Below are 27,900 nucleotides of genomic sequence, written 5' to 3' on the forward strand. Positions count from 1 at the left end.
AATCATCAGAAAATGTACTAGAGGTAATGATAACACTTAAAGAAATCTAAATATAGGATTAATTTTAAAAAGCTCGGTCGGACCGAATGTGTTAATCAACTTTGTCCCATACTATACCATCCGGTATAGGAACTGCTGTAATGTTCAGGTGACAAGTCTCTCTGCTCACGATGTGATGATGGATGTGGCTTCAGTAGTACGTTGACCTTTTGGGCTGTGGAACTTTGCTGAAGATAGCATCCATTAATAAGCATACTAAAAGTTAGTACTAAGCCTAGCCAGAAAAGAAAAAACAATAGCCCAGAAATTACCCAGAGTTCAATCCAAGGAGATACCAGGTATGTCTTTTTTAGAAAGTGAAGAAAGTTCTTTATTTGTTGATTGAATGGTGTTTTGGCTGGCGTAGTTTCCGGCTCGCTTGGATCCAAAGAAAACTTATCAAAGTTCATGAAATAGCCAGGAGCAGTTCGATCAATTGTTGGAATTGCATCGGGATTAGTTGAAATTGTATTTTGTTCCTGACGAGGCATGTTGATGTAGACTTCTGTATTAGGTCTAATTGCAAATTGTGAATTATTCTGATGTTCATTTTGAACTTGAATGTCTCGTTCAAGTGGAACAGGTTCCATAGCATTGTTGCTTAGTCCTTCATTCCTTACAGATGGCTCTTCAAACGGGACGAGTCTTTCTGTTCGAACTTCTTGGATTGTAGCGAGAGGAAGGCGTCTGCTACTGTGGAGACCACAAGGTCTACTGCTTATTACTGGCCACATAATGTGGTTTGATTAAGTTGATAGAGACAAATCTTTTCTCCTTTTTCCCAGAAAGAGGCGGCAAAAGTACAGTTCTTGTTCCTTGTACTGCAAGGACTGGTACAGGTGTTCTGTATGAAGGTCCAAATTCCTTTTTGTCTGCAATTTTCTCTCTGGCCAGATTACCGACTTTTGGGATTTCAGACAGGTCTTGCCGTGTCTGCCTAGACTCCCCAGTGGCGGTCTGCTTTAGTCAGACATTGCTTTGTTTGGTCCTGGACTCATTTAGATCCTGTAAAAAAGCCAAACTATCATGGATGTCAAATGGTTTTTCATCTGCCACTGTGCCTTCACAATGGAGATCAGGTACCCACGTTCGTGTCCCAAAGAAGGCTTCATATGGACCGTGTAGGACCGGGGGTCACCAGGCCCTAAGGGGGTAGCGTGGCGCGAGCAGGTAGGCAACCAAAGGCTTACGTGTGAAGTGACCATACAGCACACACATCCACTGAGACAGGAAACGCACGCAATAATTGACACCACACAGTATTTTGAATAAAACCAGTCAGTTTTATCTAAATCAACCTTAAAATCAAAAGCATTTCATTATGAATAGATTAGCAGTTCATCATTAACACATTAAACCCTGGCATGGAATCAAAGCGCGTCACCTGGCGATCCTGGGGAGCGTCAAGCACAGCTGTGGCGCACAGCGCGCTTCAAATAGAGCATTTCAATATAGCGCTGCACCTAGCCATTCCATAGCGCTTTAAAACACGGCATTTAACATAGCGTTGCACATAGCAAGGCAATAGCGCTTTAAAACATGGCATTCGACATAGCACTGCACATAAAAAGGCAATAGCGCTCAGAACATGGCATATAAACATAGCAGCGCTACACGTAGCAATGCATTAGCGCTTTAAAACATAGCCTTTAACATAGCGCTGCACAGAGCAAGGCAATAACGCTTTCAAACATTGCAGGCCATTGAAGCCTGGAACATGGCTTTCCCTTGAACATGACAACCACAGCAGTGGCCACAACCCGATGAGCAGGAAACACCTTATACATGTCCCCCCCCCCCCCAACGTTGTGACTGTGCAGAATTAGGCCCACCAGTTACTGTTAAAGTTAGGGCCCCACCGGCAGCTCAACTCCGGGACTCCTGAGGTTGCCGAAGGCCCATACATTGCAGCCGAAAAGAACAGTAAACAGAACGGGGCACGTTGAGGTCCCACACTCTGGGGCTCCAAAGTCAGGCCGGCCCCTTCGTTGCAGCTGCCCGCTGTCAGGTGGGGCAGCTGTGCAGGGAACCAATGCGGCACTCCTGATACTGGGGGTGGGCACCGGCAATGTGCCCCGTTGCCCTCTCCACCCCTCGACTCCTCACGGGGCCCAACTCACCGGGATCTCAGGGGAGCGGCTCCTTTCTGCTCCGGCCCTCTCAGCACTGGCAGGCGCGGGGCTTCCCCTTCCCACACGGGAGCCCCGCTAGCAGCAACGCCTTCTTCTGGCTTCACCCGGGCCCCCTCCTGGGACACGGAACTTCGAGGCAGCCTCAGCAAGGCTGCGGACGTCCTCGGAGGCGGCTGAACCAGCACTGGGTAGGCTCCCGCCTGGATTCCTTGGTCTCTCCTTCCCCCTCCGGGTCGCCGTCCAGCGCGGGTTAGGCTCCCGCCTGGATTCCCCTTCCAAGTCGGCTTCCTGCTGAGGGGCGGGACTTCTCCCCAGGCCACTCCTGCCAGGGCCAATCACAGCGCGGCTCCCTCGACGTCACGGGGAGCCCGCGTGGCGCGGATTACCGGCTGGTGACGAAGTGCGGGGTAGGCACCCACTATTGGCATAACAACCGCGGGGTGGGCACCCGCTTTCGGATACTCGTCATGGCAGCACAAATGCGGGGTGGGCACCCGCGGGAGGCAGACAAGTGCGGGGTGGGCTCCCGCCAGGTTTAAATGTAAGAAAAAGGCAGCAGTTACGCGGGGTGGGCCCCCGCTCCGCTTTACATAAGTTCAAATGTGCCCGAATCACGGGGTGGCCTCCCGCTGGCTTTGTAGGCGCTCCGAGGTGGCACCCACGCGGCGCTTCCACATTAACCAGTCCTTCCCTCCACACAGCGCTACTGGGGCCGTAGATAGGGCGCTTCCCAGGAGCTAGGCAGCCCCCTCAGCTCCAGGGGCATCAGGCAGCTGGGATTACCACACTCACCAGCAGAGCAGTCAGTTCCAGTGTAGCGCCCACCAGATTTAGCGCTCTCCTTCCACAGGCAGCTTCAATATAGCACTCTCTTTCCGCAGGGACGGCAGTCAGGGTCCCACGAGGTGCTGGCTGGTTCCTGCGCCCTGGGTTGAGGGTCTCTTGAAGGGGGGGGGGAAGTTGAGTTGGTGGCTAAAGGCAGTTTAATCAGTCTCTGCCGGTCGTCCCTGGGTTCTCCTCCCGCCGGGCCAGATCAGTGGGTCAGTTCAGGATCCCTCACTCACTTAAAAGGCAGCGCCTAAGCCCGGTCACTTCCAGCGGCATAGGTCCCTGACTAAGCCCTACCGCCTAAAACTCCTGCGTAGTTTTCTCCAGGTCTGCTTTGCCCCAACTATAGCTTTCCCCCGCCCTGTGGACAGTAGAGGGGGGGTAGGTAGGCTCAGGGCCCAGCACACAGGCCCATGTGGCAGTAACCCCTGACATGCAGGTCCCCTCTCTCTCAGGTCCACCCTCTGCCTGAGCACATGGCAGCCCAGCTCCACCCTTTATACGCCCCTCACCCCACCTTCCAGACCGTGCCAGAAGCTTCTAGAAGCGTCTGGGGAAACTGGGTCTAACTGGCCTAGGGGGAGGGGTAGAGCACCCTGGGTGCCAGGCTTCCCTCCAAAAGCTGGGGTTGCTGGGAAATAACCACTAGACTGTTAACCCAGCTCAGTCAGACGGCACAACCACACAGCTATGGCATCCATTTTAACAGTTACATGTTTAAAATGGGGTGAACTCAGTCTGCGTACACCATCGCACAGCATTCAATACTTGCATTCATATATCAGGTAGTTTCCCATGAAAGCGAAAAATTCAGGGAAATGGGCCAAGTCCAACAGACCGACACCCCCTAGAGAGTTTCTTGGCTGGTTGTCTAATGTCCGCTGTACCCCATAAAGGTGTTTGACCCAAATACCGCTCTTGCCTAATACCCTAGCTGTTAAAGATTGCTTTAAGTCCCGGTTTTTCCTCTCCACAACTGAATTTCCCTCGGAATGGTACGGAGAGAAGTACCGCAATGCTACACCCATTCCTTCCATGGCCTCTTTGTAAGCCCGAGAGCTAAACGCAGGGCCGCTGTCAGAATGTAACGTGCTAAATGCGTATGTGCTGATAAAGACTCGCAAATCTTTGATAACAGTTCGAGCATCAGCGAAGCGCTGAGGCCATACCCATAGGAATCTCAAGCAGGAATCCACTGCAACCATGATATATGTGTAAGTCCTGTCCGTTTGTAAGGGGCCACAGTGGTCCAAGTACACACAAGAGAAGTTGGTCTGATTTTAATAATGGTGTCTGCGCGGGTTTTGCTGCTGTGGAGCCTTTAATCTGCTGGCAGATGTCACAACTCAAGACATAGTCTTTAGTGTGCTTAGTTAACCTTAGCCACCAATAGCGCTGTTTCAGTAAAGAAATAGTAGCTGTAACGCCTGTGTGTACAGAGCCCCAACCCTCGTGTGTAGCTAGTATTAAACCTTGCCTATTATCCAAATTTGGTATTACTCTATCCCCCACTCCAGGAATCTGAGCATATGGAATGTTACTTGCATCTAACTTGTAGGAGTATGTGAGTGGACATTTTTTAGGTACTGCTGTGCTGCCTTTGCGTAAAGCAATGAGAGCTACCATAATCTCACCGTCTATTCTCGTTTTTTGAACAAGTGAGTGCAGCTATGGAAGCTGTGCGAACAGCCCCCTTTGCGGCCGATGAATTCCCTTCAATGTGAACGCCATCACGTTGATGACTCAGTGTAAGGATCACGTGAGTCCATGGTAGCTCGTTTTTCAACTCTGCTACCTTTTCCATAGCATTTTATGCTGAATTGTGCCACCTTATGCATCTTTAAACCAGTTTTGCTCCCAATGGTATAGGTACTCATTATATGACTGAACACAGTAAAATGAATCACACACGATTAGTGTAGGGAATTCGTGATGCGTATTTACAAGTGCCAGTATCAGTGCTAATAACTCTACAAACTGTGCAGTGCCGTATCCTAGCAATTGCGTTTTTGTACAACTTGGATGGAACTTTCCATCCTGCATGCGACCTTTAACGATAGTACATGCTGTGCTGTATTGATGCTTACTTACTGTGGCTGGTTGCGCAGATCCGTCAGTATAAATAATATATTGATACTGATCCAGAGGCAAGATTTCATTTGGTAGAGGATATTAGTGTTCATATTGCAGGAATGCCTGCGTTTTTAAACTTGGGTCAAATCTGTATTCAACGTCTGTTGCAGTAAGAGAGTTAGCCCATTGTATCCATCTCGGATGTAAGGCTTTCGGGTTTGGAATGCAGCCTTTGTAACAGCTTCTAAAGCCAGTACCGGGGTTACAACAATAATGCGTTTCCCTTGAGCCAGTGATCTTTCTTTTGCTACAGCAGCCTGAACAGCTATCAGGATTTTTTTTCTGTAGAAGTGAAAACCATTTCTGCATTTGTGTACAGGTGTGATTTGTATGCGATTGGTACGGTTTCTCCTTCATTGAAGGTTAACTAAGTGTACCCGCATTGACCCACAATTATACGGATCACCAAGTGGCGTACATTTACACGTGTTTGCAAGTGTTTGGAAGCTATCATGTCTTCCTGGAGTGAACTAAGAATATTAGTATGTTCTTGCGTCTAATTTCTGGCTGAAAAGTCAGGTGTTATTAAGTCGTAGAAAGGTTTTACCCTTTGTGCGTAATCTAAAATTGTATGTTCTGCTGAAATTTAGGAATCCCAGTGTTAATTGTAAATATTTTAATGATTTTGGAGTCTGGAGCAGCGCACACTTTTATAAAAAGTTCGCTGCTAGACTTTTCCCTTCACTGGACAGCTCATTTCCCAATAATAGGACATTGAGGTGGGCTATTTTTGATTTGTTAAAGTTAAATTTGTAGCCCTCAGTGGCAAACCCCACAATAATGGTGCTTACCCTGGTCAAGTGCCTCTAAGTCGTCGTCCGTTAGATAAATATCATCCACATAGGACAACGTTTCGTCATCAAATTTTTGAAGTAACTCTGCTACCCTTCCTGAAAATACACCGGGGCTATTCTTATACCCTTATGGGAGCAGACAAAATTGTCACTCAGACCCAAACGCTGAGAATCGGTTAGATACCTGCTTTCAGGCGCTATATTTTGGCAGAAAAATCCATTTGAGATATCAAGTGTTTTGTATTTTTTCCGCACAATGTTATTCATTAATGGAGCACTATGTGCATTGTGGACAGCAAATGTCTTTGTGCACGAGTTTAAATGTCTGTAATCTAAAACTAGACGATATGTATGGTTTGGGTTTAGAGACAGGAAACAAAGGATTGTTCATTGGAAAGGTACATTTTTCAATGGCCCCTTGGTATTCAAATTGATCTAAGATCTCCCTGACCTGTTTTTTTTAGCTTCTTGCTTTATTGGGTATTGTCTCTGAGCATTAGGTGAAACTTTTAACGGGATCACTTGGTAGGTTGAGTTCTCATCCCACCCAGCGTGATTTTTGTACAATGCTGGAGCTTGCGCTACTGCCCACTCCCATGCATATGAATGTTTAAGGTGAACTGAAACATGGTCGGAAAATGCAGGAAAAAGTGTACTTTCTCCCCTGGGGCACTCCATTACGAATGCTGGCGGCCAATATTGTTCGGCTATAAGGATGTCATAACCAGATGCGGAGTTCTTCCAAAAGAGACCTTTTATTTTCCTGGGCTTGTCCCCCTCCATCCGGAGTGTTATTTTATGTAACTTATGTGGGACGCTCACCCTCTTATATGGATTTTCCACCGGGATATAATCATTCAAGTCCGCTGCCACCAGAAATTGCTTCAGGTTCTGGCGAGCTATTGTTACCTCTGCCGCACTGTCTAGCATCATCAGAGCCCATTCCCCCGTTCAGAAGTCTCCTCAGAATTCTGGGCATGTCTGATTTTCAGACCAGCAACTTTCTTTTTCTTAAATTGAGGTTTTAATTTCGGCTTATCTTCTTTTTTGGAAGTAAAGTATTGAACGCGCTGCTGGTCTCTGGACTGTGTGCGCTCGTCCTTATGTTCTGACCGTCCTCGCTCGGATTTTTTCTTCGGGCAATGAAAGGAACGAGAGGAACGTGTATCAGAATCCTGATACCTGTCAGGTTTCCTAATATTATCCCTATTCCTAAAGTTGTACCTCTTTTCAGAGGGCTCCTGTGGAGGAGACCTACCTCGGGACTAAGATCTGTTGTCTTTAAACTTTTGTTGTTTTTTATTATCCCACTTCTTTTTAGAAGAAGTCTGTCTGCTTAGAAGTGTCCTTTTCCGGACTGCCCATTAGTTGAGGTTTTAAAGCTTTTCCCCCCCCAAACTATCCCTGCCTAGTTCTTTGTATGCTGTTTCGATTAATTTGGGTAGTTCGTGTGGTTGATCTAAAGAATCTAACTCCCTTAGGCGTTGGCGGATTGCCACTGAGGCTGCTTTCCCTTTAATGTTAGCTAGTATTATGGCCGATACCTGGTCGTAGTTATTTAATAACTTTATCCCTAGGTTCAAAGCAGGCTCTGCTCCATACTCATTTTGTATTTGTCCTAATACATCTGGTATCACTGCTAATGAAGGAATACCATGAGTTTTGGTATATATGGCAGCAAAGACTGTACCCTATGAGGTACAATCCTTTAACTGTGGGGTAATCCCCATGGGCAAGCAGATTGTTAACATTCTGGGTTTTTTTTAAATGGTGTGGTATTTGGGAATACTGCTTCTAACTGAGTTACTTTCTGAGCTACCCAGAAAGGAATTTGTTCACGTTTTGTGGGCAATTTACCCATTACCGCGTGTAATGTTTGTGGAGTAATTTTAGTAGCTGTGCTCTGTGTAGGAGCTGCATTGGGTGTAATTACTGTTGGTTAGACCGCAAGTGTCCTCATGACGAATCGTGTCATGTTTCTGTAAAGTTTAATCAACTCTTTGTGTTGAACGAGCAATTCATTATTTGGCATTGTGTCAATGTCAGGATGTGGTGCACAGGTTGCTAATATCGGCCATGTTGCTCCTGGTCTTCCTAATGGACCAAGTCTTGCTCTTCTTCTTGAGCTGGGTAGGACGCCATTACACTAGAATATATGTTCCTGGTAGGTAAGCGGAATTTCAATCTCCTCAAACAGAGTGTAGACTGCTGGGACTTCATGTGTATAATAATGAAACATTTTTGTTATAGCATTTTCTGCTGGGAATGTAACCCATGAATAGAACACCTCCGTTTGGAAATCTTCGTGTGCCTCTATTACAAATATTACTGTACCTCCTCTGGCTAGTAAACCATGTTTGAGGAGTTTAAATGAGTGTGTGTCTTACACCAGCTGCAATACGTATTGCATTGGCATCTTCCTCCTCATCTGAATGAGGAAGTGCTTGAGTCAGTGGGTCTAATTCTGTGTTCTGGTTAGTCATTGTGTTGAGCACACAGAATAACTGTCCAAGGAAAATAAGATTAGGTGTTTTGTACAATTTTGGAAAAAAGCTTGATTAACCAACAGCCAATAAATGGGATATCTCGCCTACTCAGCTGTGGAGGAGTTTGTGCCCACCCACTCCAGACGTCTCTGGTGTTTTGTGAGTAGTGGTCTCTGAGAATAAGCATGACTGAACTACTCAGATTCTACTGTTAAATAAGTACCAAACCAATGTTGGCGGCACCATGTCGTGTAGTTCCTATATACCCTATACAAGATCTGCGCGTTCGGATAACAAACTGTGGGATTGGTGGCAGACTGGTTCCAAGCACCCCCACTGGATATGTTTGCCTGTGTATATCAGCTAGCTCACAGTGCCACTATAATTTCCTCTTATCTATCGGGGAGAGAATAGTTTCTGGCAACCTCAGAACATGACAACCCTGATCCCTCAGGATCGTAGAAACAATATACTACCTTTCGCTCAGTCACTCGTGCTCACTTAGTTTGTCTCAGAGGTACACAGAATAAACATACTGGGCGTTTGTCAATAAGAATTGATTGAACAGTTGTTATTCTAGTGTAAAATATGTGAGCTGTAACAACCATTAGACAGTAGCGGAGATATATGATTAGCAGTACTATGAAAGTGAAAGGATGGTACAGTTCTACCATTTTGTAGTAATCATGAATATATACAAGTACATAAAACACAGGATAAAAAGTGCGTACTCCTACAAAGCCTCCCTAACTAGATGTACCTAGCATTTATGTAGGTGTTATACAAAGAATCCCTCTAGGATCTATCCAACTTAATTACCTGAGAAGGAGAGAATATGAGACCCCGTCCTGGTCTCCAGTTGGACACCCCGCGAGGGATGTTAGACCACTGCGAGCTGGAGTGTCTGCATGCAGGAACCTCAGCGTCTCTGGTCAGTGTGTCAGCAGGGAAGTCACGGTCTCCTCTGTTTTTCTAAGCAAGACATGATGTATATATACCCACAGGTCTCGCCAGGGGTCCTACATTGCTGTGCTACTGTGTCGGCCTAAAGGATGACATGGAGCCTGAACTTTATACAGATATATTATACAGGAGATGGTAGTTCTGCTGTGCTTCCAAGAAACCTCATGCATAATGTTGAGTCGGACTAGGGGAAAAACCCGTGTTCGGAATGCAGTGTCGTATCTAGGTAAAAGGTCAGTGCCTAAGAACCGTTATGTATGTAACAGAAATTCCCTGCAAGAGAACTGGAGTTACAGATAAGAAACTATTCCTTCTCTTGTAGGGGATTTCCGTGTATAGTCATAAGCACTTGACTAGACTAGCAAGCCCATCCCATAAACAAACACACAGGCAGTGGAAGAAACAGAGAAGTGATATTTCAGCTTCGGCAAACAGATTCCAAAGGAAAGCCTGTCCAACCTGAGCATCTGCCTTGGCATCAGTGTCCAGGCAGTAGTGTTTTGTGAATGTATGGACTGACTTCCAGGTAGCAGCCTTACAGATCTCTGAAATGGGTATATTCCGAAGTAAAGCTGCAGTAGCAGCTTTCCCTCTGGTAGAGTGAGCCCTAGGCTTACTAACAAGAGTCTGGTTGGCTTTCTGGTAGCAAAGCAGAATACATGAAACAATCCATCAGGAGATGGACTGTTTAGAGGTAGCTAGACATGTACGGATAGAGCCATAGTTTACAAATAACTGATCGGATCTTCTAATATCCTTAGTTTTGTCCAAATAAAGCTTAAAAACCCACCTGACATCTAGGGAATGAAGTGACCGCTCAGCAGGGGAAGAGGGATGCTGAAACAAAAGTAGATAGAGAAATAGTTTGATTCATGTGGAAATCTGAAATTACTTTAGGGAGGAATTTTGGCTGCGTACTCATAACCACCTTAGAGGAATGGAAGACAGTGTATAGTTCCTGACAACAAAGTGCCTTGGAGTTCGCTAACCCTGCGGGTAGAAGTGAGAGCTACAAGGAAAGCGGTCTTCCAAGTCAGATGCTGGAGAGAAGCCCTATGAATAGGTTCAAAATGCTCCTGCATCAGTCGAGAAAGAACTACATTAAGCTCCGAAGGAGGAGAAGGAAGTCTGATGGGAGGAAACACTTTCTTCAAACCTTCCAGAAAATCTCAAATGACCGGGTTTTAAAAAAAGGAAATTTGTGAAACGCATTTCCTGTAAGCAGTCAAAGCTGCTAGGTGCACTTTAATCGAAGAAAATTGAAGGCCAGATTGTGCTAAATGTAGTAAGTATGGAAGGATAACATCTTCCTGGCAGGAAGTAGGATCTTCATTCTTCGATGAACACCAGATACAGAATCTCTTCCATTTATACACATAAGTGGTGCGTTTGGATGGCCTTTTAGCTTCTTTAAGTATTTCTATGCAGTCCTGAGGCAAATTCAAATGTCCATACTGCACTAACTCAGGAGCCATGCTGCCAAATTCAATGACGAGAGATTGGGGTGCATCATCTGCCCTCCGAATTTCGTGAGAAGGTCCGCCCGGCATGGAAGTTTGAGATGCAACAGGAGAGACCGTGGAGAAGGTCCGTGACGCGGCCACTCTGGAGCAATGAGGATCATCTTGGCCCGTAACTGCGAGAGCTTGATGAGGACTGCCGGTATTAGGGGTATCAGAGGAAAGGCTTAGAGAAATCTGCCTTACCAGTTTATCCACAGGGCATTCCCCAGAGTTCCCAGATGGTAGAACCAAGGTGATGTTTTGGCATTTGTTTTCTGCGGTGGCTAACAAATCGACCTCTGGAGTACCCCATCTTCTGAAGATATTTCGCACCACATCGTCGTTTAAGACCCATTCGTGGTTGTCCTGAAGGAGTCTGCTTAGAGCGGCCTGAGTATTTTGAACACCTGGGAGGTGAGTTGCTGTGATGGTCAGATTTCTTGCTAATAGCCATTTCCAGATGGTCTGGCCTCCCTGAGAACGGTCGGGATCGCGAGCCCCCCCCGCTTGTTGTCGTATTGTCCATCTGGACAAGCAGGGAGCTGGTGTGGAATGATGACTGAAAGGCTTTCAGAGCCAAATGAACCGCTTGTAGTTCTAGTAAACTGATGTGGTATGCGATTCCTTCATGGACCACTTTCCTTTAATCTGAAGGTGGTCTGTGTGTGCACCCCAACCGAGGAGAGAAGAATCTTAATATGGTTTGCGTCGGTATCTCCTTGTTGAAGGGAATCCCTTGTAAATTGCGGGGAGAACACCACCATCTGATGGACTGGAGAGCATGTTGTGACATCTGAATCTTGTCCTCCCAATCCCCTATTCTCTGGTACCATTGATCCTCCAGACATTCTTGCAAGGGTCTCATGTGGAGACGTGCATTTGGAGTAAGAAAGATACAGGATGCCATGGAGCCCAGAAGAGAGGAGACCTTCCTCACTGTTGGTAAAGACATGGTGATTAGAGCCCGAGTCTTCCGAAGGAACGATAAGAGTCTCCTCCGAAGGATACACGTTTGCCGTGCAAGTATCGATGGTTGCTCCCAGATATTGAAGACACTGGACAGGTGTCGAGATAGACTTCGTCTGATTGAAGTGAAAACCCAAACGAAGGAGAAGATCGGAGGTCCAACTGATTTCAGGCCGATTGGGAGTATACAGTATTGATAGTGGTTGTTCCCTACTGTGAACCTCAGGAACTTGCGATGCTTCCTTACTATGGGAACGTGGAAGTATGTGGCTTGCAGATCTATTGCGCATAACCAATCCCCCCGATGAATTTGAGGGTAGATTTGATGTAACGCTAACATTCAGAATTTTTCTCTCCGAATCCAATTGTTTGCATGTCTTAAATCGAGAATGGGTCTGAACTCGTTCTTGTCTTTCAGACCAGAAAGAACCTTGAATACAGTCCTGTTCACCTTTGTAAAGAAGGAACAGGCTTTATTGCCCTTTTTTGTAAGAGAGGGTCGGCCTTCAATTGCAACTGGCACAGTTGGTATCTTGAGTGTGTTGGAGGGATCGATGGAGGAGGGATGATGAAACGTAGCGAGTATCCATTGCTTACAATATTCAAAACCCAATTGTCCTGTGTTATTTTTTGCCACTCTGCCAGGAAATGTTGAATGCTTCTTCCCACCGGAGTGGGTAACAGAAGAGGGGGAAGAAAGGGGTCAGGCCTTAGAACGAGCAGGCACCTTATTCCCATGTGCAGGCTGCTGTCCTGGCCTTCCTCTAGGTTGTCGTTTTTGGAACGACCACTGGTACGATTGTTGTTGATTGGTCTGTTTGCCCTGATATCTCTGAAGAGTACAGACGTTGGAAAGGGCAGAAAGATTTGCACTGTTCCTTAGTTTTTTCAAGATCTACGGCTTTCAAGGGTTCCATTTCTGCCTTCATGCGGGCCATCTCCTCATCCTCATGAGAACCAAAGAGTGTTGTTCCAGAAAAAGGCAGGTTCATGGCACGTTGTTGAGCTTCAGGCTTGATAGAAGTAAGGCGAAGCCATGAATGCCTTCTGAGAGGTCCTCCGTGGCAATATCTATGTGCAGATAGAAGTGATGAAGCCGCTGCTGCACTAATCACTTAGAAACCATAAGTCCTTCACTCAGGATTTCGTTAAAATCCTCCCTCTTGTCCCTAAGGCAGCTCTGCGAACTGCTGAAGAGACTCCCAAAGGGACCGGTCATACCTTCACAAAAGGGCTGTAGCACTAGCTCATTTAGGTAGCTGCTGTGTTGCATACCTTCCTTCCCACCGAATCAAACTTACAGCCCTCCTTATCAGGTGGAACTGTGGACGTTGGAGCAGTAGAATGCTGCTTCTTAGCTGCCACAACAATGACAAAATCTGGGGTGGGGTCCATCCAGCGGAATGTGTGATCCTGCTCAGGCGGACGATATTTTTTCTGTAACCTGGAAGGAGCGGATTTAATGGAAGAAGGTGTCAAGTGTAATTCCATCGCCGGTTCCAATAAGCCTGGCACCAGAGGGAAAAAGAGACGAGAGGCTTGTCTCTGCTGTGGAGTCTTGAAAATTACGGAAGTCGATGGCACCTGAGTGGACATTGGAATATTCAGTTTAGAGGCTCCTCGCACTAAAACCTCTTGAAAGGTGGTAATGCCGTTGATAGGAGACACCCTTGTAGGAGGAAATCCTAAAGTGTTGGCGAATATCTCCCAGTACTTGCTGAGGACGTGTCCCTGGTGTGTCGGGAGCGAGATCTCTCATAACGATGTCGGTGATGAGAGCAAATGGAGGAACGTCGATGACTGCAAGATCGATCTCTCACACGGGACCTAGATCTCAGTCTTCGAGGTGCAGTAGGAGTTGTGGGCCGAGGAGTAGCAGGCCCAGGTGGAGGCAGAGGTGGAGGCAGAGGAGGAGGTGGTAGTGGTGGAGGAGAAGGAGGAGGTGGAGGCGGTGGAGATGGAAGAGGCAGCAGAGGAAGAGGAGGAGGCTGTTCCTCTGGTTGACGAGGAGAAGACTGAGGTGGCATCCTCGTAGGGTAATATGTTCGTGAATATTCTGAATCCAAGAAATAAATAAATCTCCTACTTTTACGAGCTGCCTGAAGTGAGGAAGGAGCCATAGATTCACTGCAAGATCTCCCTCTTGGCGTCAATCTACCGGTCGACGGCGATCTTCGACGTCGTGTCAACCTAGAACTTCCTCTCGACGTCAACAAACTCAAGGTTGATCGAGTCTGAGATCGACAGTGACGTCTCGTCCTAGACCGCCAGTGACTTCGACTCTGACGGCGATGTCTTCTGACGGCGACCGTCGGTGACTCCGACACTGATCGACGTTGGCGAGTCGACGTCGATCGGTGCCGATGCGTCGACATTGGCGAGGGAGGCGGAAGCAAGGGTTAGACCCTCTCGTTCACCTCAGAGATCGCCGTCAAAGACTTTGTCTCCTCGCTCAATCTTCTTCTCGACGTGGAGCGTCAAAGTAGTTTCGACTCAGAGGCCTGCGTCAACAGCGAACAGATCGCCGCCATACCTGCCCTCACCGTCGGCATCGTCTTAGACGTCGACCAATGCAGTTTTTCAGCCCTTCCTCGTCTGGTGAGCCCCTCAGCGGCTGAAGACCGGGTTTTGGTAGAGGACTGGCCCTCTCCTCGCCCAGAAGTCCCACCTGATGACGTTGTCTGCTGTATTCTTCGGTCTTCCACACCTTGAAGCTGAATCTTCTCCCTGTCACGGAGAGTGTGCCTGGTAAAGGTTTTACATATGGGACAGGCATCAGGAACATGAAAAGCAGGCAGGTAAAGAATACACACTCTGTGAGAGTCAGATTTGGCTTTCTTTCTTCCACAGTCTGGACACTTGTCAAAAAGGGATGGCATTTTTGACTGAAATACAGCAAATGGAAGAGAAAGACCAAAGACGTCAAGTGAAACTAATAAAAGTCAATTCTGAAGTGATTTTTGAAGAAAAAATACCAAAATTGGTAGAGCTCAATGATCCAGGGTCCTGCCAACAGGAGCCAGAAAAAAGAACTGAAGTAATTGCCACTGGCTGTGCATCACGAGATACTGATGGTCTCTGGAGACTCTTAAAGGCACAGTGTCCATTTTCAAACATAAAAGGGCAGCCTATGGGGGCTTCTCTGTCCTTTCCTTTAATCTATCATGAAGAAAAAATAAAAAAGGGAGTTTTGTGAAGGGGAGTTTTCTATATGTATTAAACTCCATAAATTGCAAAATTTAAAGTTGCTGGGTGTCTTCTTTTCACTTCAAGATGAAGGAATGGCCAGTGTAGCCTAGTTAGTTAGGCTGCATTGTTGCCTTTCTATCTCTTAAGTGTCTATGCAGGCCTTCCCGAAGAAAGGCGAAAGATGACAACTTAAGATATATCTAAGGAAGTGCTTCAGGGTCCCCGCACGTAGGAGAGACTATTTAAGTGCTTATGACTATACACTGAAATCCCCTACAAGAGAATCTTAAATACATCAGGCGTGTGGACCTTTCATTAGATGAGAATCAAGTCAACAAAGAATTGAAAATGGATTCCAAAGAGTAACAGAATGCCACTGTCAGGTGTTTCCCAACAATGGCATAGTTTCAAGACTGAGAATTGAGGAAGTTCAATTTCAGACCTTCGTTTAAAGACACTCAACTGAGCACCCGTCATAACTCTCTGTGAAGGGTACATCACAATTTAGCCATTTTCTCTTTCAACGTTCAATTGAGAAAATTCTCTAGGAACACTGCGTTGTCCATGGCAGTAAAAGCCACTGTGAGATCCAATAGGATCAGGGCAGCGGATAGACTTTGGTCTCTCTGAATGTTTCCTTAATATCTGTAGTTGTCATCTGTGTCCATCTCACAAGGTGAAAAATCAATTGGACATAAAAAGGAGACTACTGACCTCCATGTAGCTCTGTAGTTTGTCAGCTACCTCCACCTCACAACTTTTGGCTAGAGGAGGGAAGGGTAGATAAGGCCAGAATTTATTAGTCCCTCTAAGCTGAATACATGCAGTCTGTAATTCGCTTGGTACGTCTTTAGCCCTCTAGCTATGCAGATGTTTTTAGTGTGGGTCTGGACAGCTGGCTGACAAGGTCTTTGTGAGTCTAATACGCCTAATTTTGTAAGACGAGATCCACGGAGGTTTCAGTATGCTGAGCTTTTCTATAGATCTTTCTAGTCAGAACACAGTGTACCTTCTTGGTCACAGCAGCAGGACTTCCAGGCCTGGCCCAGGCTTTGAAGAGAAACAACAGCACAAAGAGAGAGTGAATGTATGTGTGTGTGTGTGTGTGTGTGTGTGTGTGTGTGTGTGTGTGTGGGGGGGGGGGGGGTCCACACACTTTCTCTTTGAAGTCAACTAACGAGTTCTATATAACTTAGTATATAAATATGGTCCATTAAGATTATAATCTAATTATTGAATGAGTGTTAGGAAATAGCAGTTTTCAACAGTTGAAGAGTGACACATTTGTGTGAAATCGTTCTTAAAACTAGGATCACTTTGGTTATTTCGTACTTCTTTTTCTGGTCCTATTAATTGTTTTTAGCAGATGAATCAGACCTTTGCATTTTAAATTAATTAGACAGCTATCGGGTCTATTAGGAGATAGTGGTGCAGCTTCTTTATTACTAAAAGCATCTGAGAAATCTGAACACTATTAAAGCAAACTTATGACTTGCACTAAATAAAATTCTTCTTTTAAAAATTTCCAAGGGGACTACTTCACTACCTACAGACTGAAACAAAGTTGGAGACAATAAATGGAATTCAAAGTAATGATAATCTTTTGCCAATCTATAGGAGTATTATCTTTGGCAACCCATGACATGTCTAACATTATTGGAAATTTGGCAGTCCGACTTAGATCAAATGTGATCAGTTCTTCATTTTGACATGACCTCAACAAATGCAGAGAAGAATGTGTTACAGGATTGGTAGCCAGGGGGAACCATCAGCTGCAGTGATCTCTTCTGGTATCTGTTTTCATACTTGTGGTATTTTTATTGCGTCATAAAATTTGTTATAAAAGTACTTTCCCCAGGCACCAGAATCAAACATGACTCAGGTTTGTATCATGCTTCCAGCAAAGGTAATGTGGTTGATGAACATATTATGCTCTGATCCAGTAAGTGTTGAGCTCTTAAGTTTCCCAAGGGTGGGATTACTCGGCAATTTCCACAATATAAACACGGAGAGTCTGAAATGCTTTATTCTTTGCTCTGAAAGGTCCTTTGTGGCAGGTCCCAATGACCTTAGGCTCAGGACTTGCCTTTTGATTGTATGTTGGTCTCACTTTTTGACCTATATTCAGATTGGTGACTTTGAAATTATGCCTGGGCAAAATTGAAATTGTGTCTGAGTAATTTACATTTTACGAATGTTACACAAAATGTCACCTTTATGCTCCTTCGCATAATTATGTGGCATTCACGTTAAATGTTTACTTAGAGGTGCGCAATTTGCTGTAAAAATTTAATCGGAAACGCAATTGACAATAGAAAGCTAGCAGCTGGTGCTCGCCATATTTTGTAGAAGTGCATCCTTGTACCAAAAACGCAAATGTGAATGATTTACATTTCGCACAATTTCTCTTAATCTTGTTGTAATTTTACTTAATTTTAAATTACGTGTATTTTGCAGACTCCCATTTGAAATGAGACAAATCTTTTCAAATGCAGCAAATTAATAGAACAGTGGATGCTGAGGATTGGCTGTTGTAGGTATTGCCCTAGATGCTGCCTCTCCTGTTAAGTGTTCCAAAATGTAAATTATTTTATCTTGATCATTTGGAAATGGAACATTTTAACCTATCCATGTGAGCCCATTCTTATGATCAAAATTTTTGTTCCTGTGGCACTAATGTTAGCACTTACATCCAGTACTTGATGTGCCACTTCTAAAACCAGTTCATACATGAATATGTAACCCACCTTCTAGACCTTCTTAATTACTCTGCCAAGGTCAAAAGCAATATTCAATACAAGGTATCTGTGATCTCAGATCCCCATTGCATTACCCTAATCCAGATGGAACTCCTCTGCCTCCCCTTGCTGGCCCAAACCATCTTCAAAATAAATCATTTGCAAAGCCATCATAATCAGCAACCCCACTTATCTTGCAGACAAGCTCACCATCGTGGATGGTTCTCAGTGCACCTGCAACCTGACCCCTTCGGACTGCAGACTAAGAAGTGTAAAAAAAACAAATTTAAAAAAAAGCAGCAAACCTTTTCCCATGCACCCAGGATCTGGAACAACATCCCCAAATCCATCAGGGTCACCCAACACTACTCCAAATTTTAAAAAAAGAGTTGAAGAGGCAGCTCTTTAAAGAATTCTACACCACAACGCATTAGCAATCCAAAAACCAATCAGCTTTGCTATCAGTCATTACATTTATTCTCATCTTTAGACCTGTACAACCTCAACTACCTTTTGCCTAGATTCTCGCTATAGAAAGAGCGCACATACACAGAGGTATGCAGGGAAAATTACACTCTCTGATCAAGTGGAAGGGATATTGTCCTGAAGAAGGGACATGGTAAGATGCTGCAGATGTACATACACCACGACTTATAAAAGCATTTCATCATAGTTATCCATATTGATCAAAACCCCATTCATTGGAATTTCAGGCTAATTTATGGCCATAACTCACTCACTGAAGATTTTCATTCACAATCTTCCGAATGGCAAACCAATGAAGCTTGATGGCACATGCGGATATAAACAGGCTGCATGGATAATGGTGATCGAGTCCTAAGGGGAGGAAAATTACCCAACCCTGAGGACTATCACCATTATCCACCTCTTCATTTTTATCCACAGAGTTGCAGTAGAGCAGTTTTTTTTACATCAGGCATGATCAATATCATCCCAAGCTTTGACACACTATCAAAGAAGCAATTCTCTCTCGGAAACACTTTCCAACTGCACCCAATTCAGTGAAGAGGTTTATGCAAGTACTTTGTATTAGCCAGTTTCCCATATTATTTTTTCTGGTCCAAGCTACTGTTTGCCTGCTTCTAAAATCATTTTTTCTGGCTCATTCAGTCTAAGAATTCCTGAGACTTCCAGCTCCAGAGGTTTTCATCTCTGGTTTCTAATTTGAACCTCAGAATTATTTGCCAAAACTTATTCTGCTGCCTTCTTGGCTCTGGAGTCTTTCCAGCTCCAGGATTTCTGATATCAGATTATGAGAATTCTACTGTAATCTCTAGAGTTAGGCCTGAACAGACAACATAGCAAGTCACACTCAAAGTAATTCTTCTATCAAGCAACACCTATTAAGTTGATACCCTGGAGGTCTACCCCTGGCTGCACCATATATGCGGATGAATTGTAGACAGATGAAACCCATGGTCTGCGATTCACATCTGTTTCTCCCTTGACAATCTCCTTTAAAATCTAGAACCACTAGCAAATCACAGCAGAGTACATCTTTGTAGATTTCATCCCTGGCACCTATACTGGAGGAGTAGGAGCAGGACTAAATGGATTGTAGACATTTCGTACAAATAATGGCCCGTCGTTCACAGTGAGTGTAGCTTCCATTGATCAGGTGAAACCCAGTGCAATGTACAGAAAAAGGGGAATTCAGGTACTGTGACAGATAGATCATCTAATCTGGCAGAAAATGGATGCCAGTCCTTCGAGAAATCTAAGGATTATCGGAGTGAAGCCCCAAGGTCAGTGGCAGATTGGTCATCAAGGACGACAACATGGAGAGAAACCACAATTTTGTTTATCATTCAACTTCGACCTCTTGGACTGTATTCATACTGCAAATGGACCTTACAGTCATATGCTTTGAGGCATAGGACACATCAGTCTCAGCAGGCATAGACAGACAGACAGACAGACACAAGACAAAAAAAACAGTAGCGTCTTTGACCATAGGTGGTGTGCTCTGAGCCAGCAGAACCTTCTTCCTTTTATGTTCCTGAAATCCTTTAATCCTCTAATGGACTACCAGATTTTCCAGTCCAATGAGGGAAGACGTTATCAGGCAGGCAAGAAACAGTAGGAAGATGGTACAACTGTCAAGGATTTTTGATCTGACAAGTGTTTTATTAAACCTGTAAACAAGTAATAGATAAACATGAAATACAGACTTGCATTCATTTTTTTTGTCAAAATCCGTTTATTTATATTTTTTCACAGATTACAAACAATGCATCAAAAACAAGAACAGTGCGTTTAGGTTTTCTCCACAGGTGCACAGTCCAGTCCTTAGACAGCTAAAATTCAGACACAGTTTCATAGGACATATTGAACGGCTTCTGTAAATTGACTCTGGGAGGAGGATTTTGCACTAGTTCAGTAAATAGTTCCATTATCCACGATGTAATACAGGCACAAACTCCCTTTACAGGCTTCTGGAATAGTTGAACGCTTTCGTTGGTAAAACTAATAAAACCCAAGTGGGTAAATACAGTTCCATGAAAACAACAAAAGAAGAAAAGAGACAAAGAATAAAAAGAACCACCAATAACCGTACTCAGGGAGGCTCATAAGCGGACGTACTGATGCGGGGATGCCAGACAAGGCGATAATCCTGTGGACCCAACCTTGGTGGGAAGGAGGTCTTAGTTAAAATCAGGAAGACATGTAACGATCTATCCTCTTGGGTCTGGTATTTGAACAGTGGGTTGCGGATTCCCAGCAAGGTGTATTCCATAGAGTTTCCAATCGGGTACCTCAGGATGAGCCTGATCTGGGACAGAATCTCTTTCCAAAAGGGCCGTATGATCAGACAATCCCACCATATAGGTTTGAAGTCCCCCAGAAGGCTGCACCCTCGCCGATCGGACGGGTCAGGTAAGACTGAATGTAGTTTTTGTGGGTGGAGATACCAATCGTATAATGTTTTATAGTGTGCTTCTCCCAGATGCATGGAGCGATTAAATTTCACTATGTCTTTGCACAGGGTATCCCATTGCTTCTCTGAGGGTGGTGATGGTAGCATACCCTCCCAACATCATCTATGACGCTGCGTGCGGTGCGGAGACAAAGTGAGCAGAAGTGTAAAAAAGAAAAAAGAGATACAGCCTCTCCCCGTAGTGCCGGATCGAACCCATTTTTCTAGTGGGAGTAATTCACACGTGGCTGCTTGGCGAAGTAGTGGTTGTTGGACCCAGTGTACCAATTGTGTATAGTGGTAGAGTTCGGTTTGTGGGAGATGGAAGCAGGACATGCAAAGGGGCTTATTTTATCTCCATGAAAAAGGTCCGAAATCATGAGGCAGTCGCCCTCTCTCCAAAGGTCAAAGGATCCTTCTTGGAGTGCCAGAGGAAAGGCTGCGCTAAAATGGATGGGTGTGTAAGGAGATGGGAATGTGGTCAGTGGCAGAGTTTTGGTCACCATATCCCATACCTGAAGGGAGGTGGAGGTAGGAATACTCCGGTAAGTGTTGGCAGACCTGTCCGATTTGTGTCTCTAGGGTAAGTGCCATATTGTTCTACCCGTCACCTGTCTATCTATATGGAGCCACAATTTATCTGACTCTCGAAGTGACCATTCGTTCAGGACCTGCAATTGAACAGCCCTGTAATACATTAAAAAGTCCGGAAAGGCGAGGCCCCCCTAAGCACGTGGCCTCGTCAACAGGTGGTAGGAGAGCCGTGCCCGCTGTTCCTGCCAGATGAATTTAATAAGCATGGATTTTAATTCGTTAAAAAGACCCTTGTCAGGCTGGATAGGGAGCCCTGGAAGAGGTAGAGAAGGCGGGGTAATACGTTCATCTTTGTCGTGTTAATCCTACCGATCCAAGCGATATAGGCCGCACTCCATTTCTTAAAATCAGCGGCAAGTTGTCTGAGAAGGGGTGGGAAGTTGGCCCTATATAAATCTCTTAGTTTGGGGTAATTTGGATTTTGAGGTATGTGATGGCTTTACAGGCCCACTTGAATGGAGATATCCCCTCCAGCAATCTCTGTGTCTCATGTGGCAAAGTGAGGTTTAGTATGAAAGATTGACGGATTGACCTTGAAGCCGGATATACTTTCGAACTGCTGTAACTTCTGACTAATTGCAGAACGGGAGGTAGCTGGGCTGGTGATCGGTAGAAGGACGTCGTCTGCAAACAGGGCTATTTTGTGGTCTCCAGTCCCGAATCTGATCCCGCTGATCCTCTGGTTTGCCTCACCCTCGCCGCGAAGTCCCCTTAGCCAAGTTAAAAAAGTCAGAGGCCACCCCATTCACCAGGACCCTAGATCTAGGGGCGCTAAAATTCGCTTGGATTATCCCTACGAAGGCCTCACAGAATCCGAAGAGACACAGAAAAAGCCTCAGGTAAAACCAATCGACCTGGTCAAAGGTCTTCTCTGCATCGAGTGATAGCAAGGCTGCCAGGATTAGTTTTTTCTGGGCCTTATCTAGAAGGTGGAATATCCTTCGGAGGTTGTTGTGGGTGTGGCGCCCTTTGATAAATCCCGATTGATCAGGATGTATGAGATCGGGGAGGATTTTCTAGAGTCTAGTGGCCAGTACTTTGGAGTAGAGTTTTGAGTCTAGATTGAGGAGGGCGTTAGGTCTGTAGGATGAGCATTTTTGTGGGTCTTTGCTTGTTTTTGGGATGATGGAACTAAGGGCTTCCCTCATGGTCGGTGACACTGCTTGGTGGGTTGCAATAGCATTAAATAACGCGGTGAGTTCAGGGGTCAGTTTGGCTGAGAAAGTTCTGTAAAACTGCGCCGTGAACCCATCGGGCAGGGTGTTTTATGCCGTTTTAGGGAGTCGATGGCAGCTTGCACTTCCTCTGCAGAGATAGGACCGGCCAAGTTATCGTTGGCTAAGTACGGAATCTGGGGGAGATCTAGGGTGTCTAAATATTGTGATTGATCCGTCTCCCTTAGTGGGTCGGCCTGGTATAAGGTGTGGGAAAAGTCGTGGAATGTCCATGCTTTCCCCTCTTTGCTAGTGTGTGTTGTGCCATTGTCGTCGGTAATTTGTTTCACATAGGCTTTCCTCTGTTTGACCCGCAGTTGTTTTGCTAGTAGGGAGCCTACCTTGTCCTTCTCCTCATATCCACGTGCTTGGGAGTCTCAGAATCATCTTCTCTGATGTTTTGGTATAAATAGCGTTAAGTTTCCCTTTAAGAGCTGTGACCGTTTTAAGTAAAGGGGCCGAAGGTGCGTCTTTGTGTGCTCTTTCCGCCTTAAGCATCTCCTGTTTAAAGTCCAACCACTCCTTAGTCTGGAGTCTTCTGAGGGAGGTGCCTAGGAAGATGCAGTGGCCTCTTGTGTGCCATAAACGCGTCCCAATTATTTTTTAGGGATGTGTCTGCAGGGTCATTGAACTGAGAAAAAGTTCCTAATTGCTTTACCAAGGTCATTCCTGTGTAGTCTATCCCTACAGATCACCTCCGGGAAGTACCATCTGGATGATTCGGATCGTGGGGCCGGCCAATTGAGAATGCAAGTCAGAAGCGTATTGTCCGAGATAGCCATAGGCAGAAGAAGGGAGGCTGTGGCAGCATGCAGAAGCGACTGGCTGAGAAAGATGTGGGAAATTCTCGAGTATGACCTGTGGGTGTGTGAGGAAAAAAAGAGAAGTCCCTCGTGGTGGGGTTGAGGGACCTCCAGATGTCAATTAGGCCCAATTGTTGTATTGATTGTTTCAGCGTTTTGCTGAACACCCCTCCCCCAATTATTTGCGAGTGCGTCGTGTCTGCATGCGTGTCCCAGATAAGGTTGAAATCTCCCATAATAATCATGTCCCCAGTCACGAATCCGCTAAGGATTCCAAAAAGGAAGAGACGAAATCTGCCTGTCCTGCATTGGGGGCATAAATTGAGGCTATTGTGTAGGCCCTGCCCATTAGCAGCCCCTTGACCATGACAAATCTACCCTTCCTATCGCTCTGCTTGTCCTCGTGGATGAAATGGGCGGAAGAGTGAAACAGGAGGGCAACGCCATTCCGTTTTTTGGGACTAACGGCCTGGTATACTAGGGGGAAATGTCTATATTTTAGCCTGTGCTCTTCTCCCACTTTGAGATGGGACTCCTGAACCGCCACCACCTGCGGACCCCGGTCCCCCAAGAGTTTCCAGAAGCACTGTCTTTTATTAGGGGAGTTAAGGTCCTTCCATGTAAATAGTTTAACCCCCCCCCCCTTCCCTTTCCTCGAGCCTCGATGCGCAGTAGCTAGACCTCCCTTCCCCTCCTATTCCCCCCCCCCCCCCCCCATTACCTTTGAGTTGCTGTCCCTGGGTAGAACATGTAGTAACAGAATAAGAATAGAAAACAAGTATTGGGTGAAGTTCTGCGCAGTTTTTGTGGACTGCATCGCCAGACGACTGCTGGGGCAGGACCATTCCAGCACCCAGAGCCCCCCCAAGAGTTCCAAATGAGACCGTATTCCTGGTTGACTCCCAATTAGGATCAAGTCAGTAAGGATGCTCTGGACCATACATGCATCTTGAGAAGCGCTCTCCTGTAGGGACTTAGGTCACGAAGCGGGAGGAGGACGCCCCCCTCCCCACCCCCCCGTCCGCTCCGCAGCGGACACCATCCTGAGGCCCATTGAGTGTCTCCAGGCTGTATCTCAGGTGCCGATAGATCGTTCAGGTTGCAGAGGATCGTCTTGAAGGCCCGGTGAATGAAATTAGTGTTTGCGGATTCCGGTCACTGCGTTTTTTTGGGGGATCCGGTGGGTTTCTGCCAGGCTCCGGGCACTTTTCACCGGGGGCTTCTTTTGATGTAGGGTCTTTTAGCGGCGAAGATCGACCTAGCCCCAGTAAGGTTGCTGCTTTTTCGACCTCAGACAAGTGTTTGTTGTTTAGTGAGAAGGCAAGTCCAAACGGGTAAGTCCATCTATATCTGATTTGTCGTTCTCTCAGCGCGGATACGATTAGGAGAAATTGTTGGCGCCGCATCAGTGTGGCCTGGGCAACGCTTGGAAAAGCGCACAGGACGCCCGCGATAGTCTACCTCATCGGTTTCTCGAGCTTTGCGGAGTACCAGTTCCTTGATCTTGAAGGAGGCGAATTTGGCCAGAATGTCTCTTGGGCGTTGATTCTTTCCCTGCTGAGTCGAGCCTACCCTGTGCACACTCTTGCCGGAGACCTCTCGCCAATAATCCTGGAGAATAGACCCACCATGTATTCCTCCAGGCCATTCACTCTATATTATCCCGTTGTGAGCTGTTTTCCAAATCCTCGCATTTGAGAAGCGTGGAGTTCAACTGGGCCACGAGGGCCTGTGATCCTTCCTCCAGTGGTTGGAGGCGATCTTCCAGGTCTTGGCACTTCGCCTCGAGGTCAAGGGTACGAGTTGCGACAGAATCCACATCAGACCAGAGCTCGAGTTTAGATCTCATTTCTGACTTGAATACGTCAAATGAGGTGTTTATATCTGTTATGTCTTCTCTAAGTGCTTTCTTGAAGTCTCAGAGCGTCACCAGGAGATATTCCTAGTAAGCGCCATCTCTCTTGGCTCCTGATTTTGATCCGTCTCCGGTGTTCCTCCTGTTTTAGGCTGCACTTTTTGGGAGGTATATGGTCAGCTCCAAGTCCCCCACCTCTCTACCTCACGCGCTTGGCTCCCGATCACAGGGTCAGCAGTATCATGCAGAAATCTGTGAGGGCCTCAGCGCTCGACGCCCCCTTCTCTTCTCAGCGGGCCCCCTTGGCCTTTCGGAACACCTCGGCAGATGCATTACGCTGCCGATCCCAGGGCGCAGCTTCAAACAATTCGCCTGGACCGGGTGCACCACATGTTGAGGACGAGAACAATAGGTGCCATCTTAAGGTCAGGCAGCTCCCTCCGGTGACCGCAGAATCCCCTCACCCGTCCCAGGACCCCACAATATCAGCTAAGGCAGTTACTGTTGGTGATGAGCACAGCATGAAGGGAGTTCCTCTACCCCGCCATGTTGGGGTATTAGTATATTGTAGATGGTAGGAGGCTGCTCTCACTGCTGTACCTGGTGTGCAGTGTGGGCCACAGCAGTCTCTTGGCTCATCCCTGCAATAGCTCCTGTCTCTGGGGTCCGAGCCGCTGCCTGGGGTCCTCCGGCTGACACCCGGTGCCTGATGTGCTCAGCTCCTCCAGGTGGGGCTCTCACTGCCGAGCCCGTTCTCTAGGGAAGGCTGCCATTTTATGCGGGCAGCGGCATAGCTACACGACACGCCCAAGCCACTGCCGCTGCCTTGACGAGACCCAGCAGTGCTACGGCCCCCGCGGGACTAGGCGCCATCTCTCCAATTGTGCTCCCGTCGACCGCCAGGCAGTAGTACGCTCTCAGGGGAGGAGCAAGTCTAGCTACAACGGAGCTCGGCCACCATGTTGCCTAGGCGGCCGGGCTCCCGGCCGGTTCTCTCCCTGCTTTCACGGGCTCCCCATTGTCTGTTGCGGCTTCCAGGGTGGTCTCTGTATTCTAGGCGCCAATCGTCATTGTTATCTCGTTCCTCAGGTCGAAACTGGGTGCCTTAATGTGCTCTCCGGCAGGGATCTGGGACAGAGCCAAACACGATCACGTCCTCACGGCCATGATGGCTGGCCACGCCCCCCTTGCATTCATTTTAACCCAAGACCCTGGTCAGACAATGTTGAACATGGTAGCATAAAGCATAACAGGTAATGACACATGAAGGTAGCTGGAATATGGGATAAGTATAAGGCAGGAACATATTTCTCAAACCGGTTCAGACTAATAATTCACTAAACGCAAAATGAATTAAGGAGTATGGGAAAACAAAACAAACAAAAGAATTACAAATATGGTTGGTGAACACAAACTAGTGGCCATGCAAAGTAAATTAATAAACAGACTATTATAGTGAGATAAATTTATAAGCTATACTATCCTAATGCGGGGTTAGAAGAGGCCACACACGTCTTTTTAGGTGGTGCCACTGACTCACCGAGAAGATGATCAATGCTCCCATTCAGCTCAGATCCCTGAAAGTCCATGGAACAGGCCTCTGACTCCTCTTTTATGTCTGGTGAAATAAGACATGTGATATCTGGCATTCCTGAACAAGAAAAACCAGTAAACCCTTAGAATTAAAATGATATCATGAAGAAATGTAAACAGTGTATTGCATGTAAGGATGCCATATAAGTCACCTGTGAGTCCTTGCTCATCCTCCATCTCCTGCTGGAACAGTGTTTTTTCATCTGGAAAACTCTGTGAAATCCCATATACAGCATCTGGATCACCTGAAAGACAAAACAGAATGATAGTAACAATCCTATGAAATCTCAGCAAACCACTTTTCAGAACTAAACAAAACATTAAATTGAGAATACTCTGAAATGTCGTATCTGCAAATTAGTTAAAAATCTCATGAATTTGGGGGACCTTGCACATTATTAATCATATGTCACTTTATCATTTACTTTACACAAGTGTGAGTATGAGACATTACAACACAACAATGTACGCAGGAGACATTCCAACACACCTAGACCCCAAGGAGGTACAGAGTGTCAGAGATTTAGGTCTCAGAATCAATGATTCATATCTTACTGATGATGGCACAAGTCATTAACACCAGACGCAATACTGATCAGTCTTGTGCAAAAGTACTTTAAGGTATTAGCTAATTTTGGCAGCTAAATGTACCCAAGTCACTAAAACTACAATCACCGATTGACAATATATCGCCAGACTGCCCAATAGTGCAATAAGGATGAAGAGAACAAGCGTCAAAGGCTTGGCATAAAGGTGGTAAAAGGTTTGGCGAAATAGTTTCTGTGGTCCTGGGAAACCAGCATGCAGGAACCCACCACTAAATGAGCTCGTGAAGAATTTGCAGCTTTCAATAACTAGATGACCACAGAAGAAATACTAAACAAATGTGGCTTTAGAAGAAGTCACTCACACATGTTTACAGAAGGGACACTTCTACTCACCTATAGGATCACATAAGTTTTCTTCTATCTTAGACTCCTGATGACCTATGGAACAAGTCTCGGCCTCCTTTTTCGTGTCTGGTAAAATAAGAGATGTGAACGCAGTCTCTCCTGTAAAACACATATCAATAAATATTTGGAAATAAATGGGGGCTGAGAAGAAATTACAAGTCTGTTGCATGGAAGACTCGC

At 46.0% G+C, this 27,900-nt stretch overlaps 1 protein-coding gene across 3 annotated transcripts in view; it reads right to left on the bottom strand.

The window, feature by feature from the left end:
- LOC146800033 (uncharacterized) overlaps nt 1-27,900 on the bottom strand; it is a 141,362-nt gene that overhangs the window by 14,497 nt on the left and 98,965 nt on the right. For 2 of the 3 annotated variants that reach the window (XM_085620933.1, XM_085620932.1), the window contains exons 6-8: nt 27,709-27,819; nt 26,920-27,012; nt 26,715-26,825 (exon numbers count right to left, since the gene is read on the bottom strand). In XM_085620933.1, the coding sequence (XP_085477059.1) occupies nt 26,715-26,825; nt 26,920-27,012; nt 27,709-27,819 (315 nt within the window). Of the gene's footprint in view, nt 1-18,228; nt 19,927-26,714; nt 26,826-26,919; nt 27,013-27,708; nt 27,820-27,900 lie in introns of those variants that run through there. The other variant, XM_085620934.1, reaches the window with a different exon arrangement.

This window comes from Triturus cristatus, chromosome 8, assembly GCF_964204655.1.
Source record: "Triturus cristatus chromosome 8, aTriCri1.1, whole genome shotgun sequence".
Lineage (NCBI taxonomy): Eukaryota > Metazoa > Chordata > Amphibia > Caudata > Salamandridae > Triturus > Triturus cristatus.